The 7,278-nt window shown below is 39.7% G+C and overlaps 1 protein-coding gene across 1 annotated transcript in view; it reads right to left on the bottom strand.

Moving 5' to 3' along the window:
* Window positions 1–2,606: 2,606 nt before the first annotated feature.
* Window positions 2,607–7,278, bottom strand: part of DPYSL2 (dihydropyrimidinase like 2) — a 58,700-nt gene continuing 54,028 nt past the window's right edge. The window contains exon 14 of the mRNA XM_083368405.1: window positions 2,607–6,881. Within this exon, the coding sequence (XP_083224531.1) occupies window positions 6,790–6,881 (92 nt within the window). The 3' untranslated portion in view covers window positions 2,607–6,789. The remainder of the gene's footprint in view (window positions 6,882–7,278) is intronic.

Here is a 7,278-nt window from a genome sequence, read left to right as displayed (position 1 = left end):
ATAACAGAATAAGAGAGTTGGAAGGGACCTTATTGGCTGGTAGTCCAACCCCCTGCTTGAGCATTCCAGACAAGTGGCTATCCACTTTCTTCTTTAAAAACTCCAGTGTTGGAGCACTCACAACTTCTGAAGGCAAGCGGTTCCACTGGTTGATTGTTCGGTTAGGAAATTTCACTTTATTTCTAGGTTGCTTCTCACCTTGTTTAGTTTCCATCGTTTTTAACATTTTAAAAAATTTAACACTGGCCATGTTTGAAAGATATTTTGGAACAATGGCACCAGAATTTTAATACCGTCTGCCTTTAAGTTTAAAAGATGTTATGGAAGAGGAACGAGTTTTTCTCTGACAAAATGCAGACTGATTTGAAAGTGGATTTAAAAAAATGGAAGGTGACAAGCACGTGGAAAAGGTGTTACGCTGGATGCATTAAAGAAACCAGCTAACGTCTTAATAATTAAAGGAGATATGCAAATAACAAAGAATAATTTTCTTATATTGGATTTCTAAGAGGCTTGCTAAAGCTTTGAAGTTTGTATTATTATTTTTTTGAAGAGGGACAAAAAAAAAATCCAAGTTCTAGAACATTATTTAAAGGGGCTAACCATCAAGATTATTAGAAGTTATAGGAAGGGATATAAGGTTTATTTGATCAAGGTTAAAACAGGTATGTTGTCATCTCCGGTAATCCTTAATGGACCTTTGCTGATTTTCAGGCTTGAAATGAGGTTTTAAGGATTTGTTTATATAGATGGAATATAAGATCATTTGTTGTATTTTAAGAGAAGGTTACAGGTTACTAAAATTGTTTATACTTGTGATAGAGTCATTTCTTTACCTATCTCTTTTTCTTTATTCTTATTTTTCTTTTTTCCATTTCTTTCTATTTTTTTCCTGTTTCCTTTCAGCACCTTCTTTTTCGTATTAGTTTTCACTGTTGTAACCTTTAATAAAATTACTATTCAAAAAGAGGGAAATGGAATGAGAAGTATTACCTTGAATCATTTCAAATACTGCCAAATGGTAATGCTAAGTCCTAAATCAATTTGTACACAATGGCTAACTTAACACAGTAAGCTAAGATCAAACTACTTTGTGGTTTAAAAGAATGCGATCCTTACCTCAGGGGAAATTCCATTTTGCTCACCAGAAATTACTTGCAAGCAGGCACAATTCGAGAATTACATTTTGAATTAAGTGGGACAAGGTTGTAAGGCACCTTTGTGCGTCATTCCATAAAATAAGTCCACGAAGTTGTGCGTGCTTGGGGTCTCAGTGCAATGCTTTGCACATCTAGGCAAAAATAAACACTTGCCTTATTGGGCATCACGATAGGTTCAACATTTGGTGTTCCGCTATCGGCACTAAACTGCAGATCTGCATGGAAACTTTCACATTTTATTATATATGGTTTGGTGTTATCACCTGGATCCTTAAAGTCAGCAACCTTAACTATAACTTGAAGTTGGCATCTTCTTGTTATATTTCAAGTTGATGCCAGGTTCCAAGTATACCATTTCAGCTACGCAGGAGAAGAAAACCTGAAGTTCAACGAAACATGGTGACACCAGCCTTTCCTTCCACAACTTGATCTTGAGAGACTTGAACATTGGGCGCTATCTAATCAAGTGAAATTCAATGGTGAAAAAAGTAAGGTTCTAAATTTAGGCAAGAAAAACCAAATGCACAGGCATAATATAGGTGGTACCTTACTCACTAGTAGTAATTGTGAGAGGGATCTTGGGAGTCCTAGCGGACAATCACTTAAATATGAGCCAGCAGTGTGCTGCAGCTGCCAAAAAAAGCCAACACAGTGCATTAACAGAGGGATAGAATCAAGATCACATGAAGTCTAAATTTCACTTTACAATGCCTTGGTAAGGCCACACTTGGAATACTGCATCCAGTTTTGTAAAAACAAAAATGTTGAGACTCTAGAAAGAGTACAGAGAAGAGCAACAAAGTTGTTCGGGGGACTGGAAAATGAAATATATAAGGAACGGTTGCTGGAATTGGGTATGTCTAATCTAATGAAGAGAAGGACAAGTGGTGACATGATAGCATTGTTCCAATATCTCAGGGGCTGCCACAAAGAAGAGGGAGTAAAGCTATTCTGCAAAGCATCTGAAGGCAGGACAAGAAGCAATGGATGAAAACTAGTCAAGGAGAAAAGCAACCTAGAACTAAGGAGAAACTTCCTGACAGAACAATTAACCAATGGAACAACCTGCCTCCAGAAGTTGTGAATGCTCCGACACTAGAAATTTTTAAGAGACTGGACAGCTATTTGTCTGAAATGGTAGTTTCCTGCTGAGCAGGGGGTTGGACTAGAAAACCTCCAAGGTACCTTCCAACTTTATTGTTGTTGTTGTTGTTATTTTATTGTTGTTGTTGTTACTATTATTACTATTACTATCATTAACTGGTCAAGGATTTACAGTAGTTGGAAGTTCAGGCCTTTGGAAGTCCCCAGGTTGTGGTAGGCTGGCTGAAACTGCAATCTTAGCATGGACAAACACAACAAACTCAACACACAAAATCAATCTCTTGGACCCCAGCTCAGCAACTGAAACAACAACATTTCATCTTTATTAAGGAGTTCCCATGGTAATGTAACACAGAATTTTTTTTAAGAAAAAGAACACACGACTTGTTTTATGCCATTATTTTCCCCATCCAGAGAATGATCAAATATCAGGGTTGGGGTTGGTTTTTTTTCTGTTTTTGTTTTTGTCTACACACATGATCATCTTAGCACTTACAGCTCCTTCACTCATTTTCACAAGCACAAATCCAAGGGGTAAAATCCATCTAGTATTAAATTCTACATAGTTTAATTATCTGCAATTATGATTTCCCTCTTCTTTTAGAGCATCAAGTCACTGCGGTAAATTAATTCCATGTTCAGTGTCATTTTCTTTATGCATTTACATAGGACAGTCATTAAAAACAGACACACGGAACGAGTGAGCTCCCACAGGAAAGAACATGCTTACACAGCCTGCAATTTTTTTAAAAAAAAAACTTTTTCTATTCCCCATCTCAAAGCACAAAGCAAAACAACAATTATGAACATGGAGGGGAGAGAGAAAGAGAGGGGGGAGAGAGAGAGAGAGAGAGAAGGAAGACTCAAGTGAATAGCAGAGAGCTGCATGCATTTCACACAACTGAAACAAACACGGTTGCTTGGAGTTTGTTTTTTTTACAAAAGAATTTTCTCCCATTTTTTTTAAAAAAAATGCTTAAATTCATTATTAAAGAACAAATGAAAAAAAATAACATTAAAAATAGCTGAACATATATATATTACACGTACTAAATATTTTCTTAATAAAAGTGCAATCTCGTAAGTAAATAAAAAAAAATTAAGAAATCCATTTGAAATGGTCTGGAATTCGTTGCCCATAACAGCATGAGGAAAAAAAAACGAAGGAAGGAAGGAAGGAAGAAAAAAGTCAGGTTAACTTCCAATTTCATACCTATCACACCATACATTTCAGCATCCAAACGACAGGTGTTTTTACACTCCTGTCTGAGCAATGGAGAATGTAGACCAAAGATAGGAAGTGTCCTAGGGACTATCTTCATACGGCTGAATATATGGAAGGAGGAACACAAACTTGCTGGATTATGCACATCACCCATTGCCCCACAGCTACCAGAACGTTGAGAATCTACAAACACATACAGTAGGCTTCACACGTATTCCAGTAGACGTGATGGTGTGGAGGTGAGCCCAATATGGGGCAAGCTGAAAAAAATATATACAGTTCAAGGATCCAGAACAGACTCATAAAGTTGACTACATCTGTGGATGTCAACTCAAGAACTGGGAAGCAATACCACGTTATGCTTGGTCTATGCATGGAAGTGGTAACAGGAACAAAGGCATGTTGGACTGACCTTAAGTCAGCAGAAAGAGAGGAAGGAGCATTCATGACTTACTAATGAGGGAATATCTGGGAATCTTTTGGCCTTGAATTCAATCATATCCTTCATAGGTTTCAAGGGGTTTCTGGTCTAGCTTAGGAAAAGTAGAAATTTAAAATTTTGCTTTAGCGGGGTCAACCGGATTTAAGAAGTGGGGGGGCTATAAAACCCTTCCAAGACCTGCATCCAAGATTAAGTAAAGGCACAAATTAATCCCATACATGTACACAAGGACTACTATTTAAGAAAGGAAGAAGTAGACAATAAAGGAAGGATGTAACCAAATAATGACTCAACCAACTCAACAAAGATGGGAAAGGGAGATTCGGAAGTCTTTGCCTGCAAACCTCCTAGAAGGTTGAACGGAAGTGTTCGTAATAAGAAATTATGCCAGTTCCTGTATGGCCTACATACAGTTGAATCCTGCAAATTATACACATTTGGATTCTATCATGGGATCGGAACAAGCCAAGAGAATCATCCACTTCAATGGACCAATAATAAATATTAATTAAGAGGCCTCTGCGCACCTAGGCCAGCACTTCAAATCCACCCACATTCAGACCTTTGCACGTATATTTAAAAGAAGGATGATTCAAGGCAAGTTGGCCATGCTACTAGCTTGTCAGGAATACACTGCCTTCTGTTAGCACAAGGGATTTAAAGATCAGTGACTGGACAACGCAGGTTAGAGTCGCTGCCAAGTGCACAAAATAGAAGCATTTCATTTTCAACTCCAAACAATGCAGAGTTTTAGAACTTCTGCAGAACCACTCCAGGTCAGGAAAACCTAAAAGCTCAATGCTTCAGTTATTTTGCATTTTGGTCAAGCAAAAACTGGATGGGCAAGTAGGGTGAAGCCAATGAACGACACCTATCCTCTCCCCTCAGCAGTTCCAAGTAGTATGTTCCACTGGTTCAACCTAACACCTTCTCAGAGACTTCTGTTTCTCACCTCAGCTGTCACCCATGTCTAGCAAGGAGCATCGCATCAGCATTCCTCATTATGTCTACTGCCATCTTTCTTTTAGTACCCTAAGCTGGTAAAGTCCTGGCAAGTACCCTAAGGTGGCAAAGACCCAAACCACTTGCGTCCAGATCAAAGCAACTACAATTGTTCTGCATGCAGATCAGAACAACCCTACTTCATTCTCATGTGGAACAAAACATTCCAAAGAGTGCATGGTTTGATTCAGGCAGCAGCTCCCTTAAACCTTCAATTCAAGCACAGAACAGCTGTTGCACGAAACAGGTTGCACAGTCCTACCTCCAAAGCTAATCCAGATGCATTGTGATCAAAGAACTGCAAGGATTTCTATTTGCCACACTGGGTTCCATCCATTTTCTTTTTCTTGCATTCTGGGAAACAGTCTTACATGTCTCTCCCATATAACAGGTTTCACTCAGTCAAGACCCAACTCTCTAAGACTTCACTAGTAACAGCAACAGCATTTAGGCTTATATACTGCTCCACAGCACTTTACAGCATTCTCTGGGTGGTTTAGCAATAGTAATAGTACTATTGGTAGAAAACTGAAGACTGAGCTCAAGGGGGATATTGTAGTAGTAGACTTAAGATTCTAAGCTATGAAACAATTTGTGTATTGTTAGAATATAAGAAGCAAGCCATGGTGACAATTAAGTTCTGCAGCTGACCCTTTTTATTTGGGATAGCGGCAAGAATGGATTGATGTCTTCTTTTTTCAATACAAAACTCTTTTAAGTGCAAGAAGTAAAGATGCTCCCCATCCAATTTCCTTCTCTGAGCTCTCAACCCCTCAAAGAGTCTGTGCCTTGGACTTTCTAAGAACCTACTTCCCATAGAGATGAGAGAGTTTAAACAAGGAAGAGTCCACTATATAGAGAACCAGGTAACTTTAGGGAAAGTACAGTGGAGGATGTCTTTTAGAAGGTACGCATTAGGTTCCAAATCTTTAGAAGAACACACTGGAGAACCTTTGAACGACCATCATTTGGATGGCAAAACTCAAGGTTGAGTTGATGCAAGAAATGACCAGAATATGGTGGAGCTATGGAGACCCTAAAACTCTTTTAAGAAAATAGGAAAATGGAAAGATTCTTTCCATCCTAAAATAAGGCATCTCAAACAACGCAACAGGCAGGAACAAGTCCATAATCATATGCGTAGACACACTCTCACATATAAGAAAATGAAGAATCCTTCAATTGCTTCAAGAGTGGGATAAAGGTATTAAATATCAAAATAAGATGGGATACATTCTCTCCACATCGCAATTACACCTTGACTTAGCAGCACAAAATCTTCCTCCTTCTAAATAGAAAGAAGGCCATCCATGGGTTTGGATTTTGGATGGTTATTCCCATGTTCTAAGTCGCATGATTGGTGAGTCCAGTTTTGGAAATGTCCAGTTTAAACCCTTTATTAAACCCAGCCTTAATAGATTGGGGGGGGAGAGGCAGCTCACGGGAAATTCACTTTATCCTTCCTTTAAAAGAAAATTTAAAAAATAAGAGGCAAAGCAAAGAAATGATGATGCTCATGGTCACGTCAACTACAAGTTCTACACGTCAATGTTTATCTCTTCTAAAAGCAGAAAAGGGGAGTGGGAGAGGAGAGGTGTCTGTTCCCAAATGTGGAGGAAAGGAGAAGTGAGCAGGTTTTGTGAAGAGATGGGGTAGGAAATGGTTAACAATAAAGGAAAAGGGGAGGGACAAAGAGAGAGAGAAAGAGAGAGAGAGAGAGAGATTATGGCCTCATCCACTGCTCATCCGCAGTAACCCTCACAGGCTCTAAAAGAATTTTTAAAAAGGTCTTTTCAAGTGTCCCCACCCTCTCCTGCCATCTGCTAAGTGGACTTTTTCTCCTCCGGGTGTTGTTTTTAACCCAAGCTGGTGATGTTGGCGCGGCCACCAGGGGGCGCAACTATGCGCTGTGTAGTACGCCGTGGGATATTATCGTCGATCTGTGCACCTAGGAGTTGGAAAGAGGGAGGGAGAGAAGCAGAGTGAAAAACTGAAGATGTACGCATATATAAAGTGAGCAGTTCAACGGTGATTTCAAACTAAGTCGAAAGCGTTGACTTGGCTGACTGCAATCTGGTGAATTCGACTGATCAATATGGTCATTTCATCTGGACTTGGTCTGTACTCCAGTGGTCCCCAACTTTTCTGGTTCCATGGACCGGCAGCGTTGGTGGTGGAGAGGGAGGGTATGGTTTCGCGCACACAACCTAATCCCGTACATAAGCAAATGAAGCCTTGTACGCTTGCCCGCCACTCGCGCAGCCCGATTCCAAATGGGCCACGGACCAGTACCAGTCTGCAGACCAGGGGTTGCGGACTCTTGCTGTACTGGATGGATGAAATGG

Source organism: Vipera ursinii (assembly GCF_947247035.1).
Source record: "Vipera ursinii genome assembly, chromosome: 8".
NCBI lineage: Eukaryota > Metazoa > Chordata > Lepidosauria > Squamata > Viperidae > Vipera > Vipera ursinii.
The sequence above is the reverse complement of the archived record's forward strand: the minus strand, read 5'-3'. Positions and strand labels throughout refer to the sequence as shown.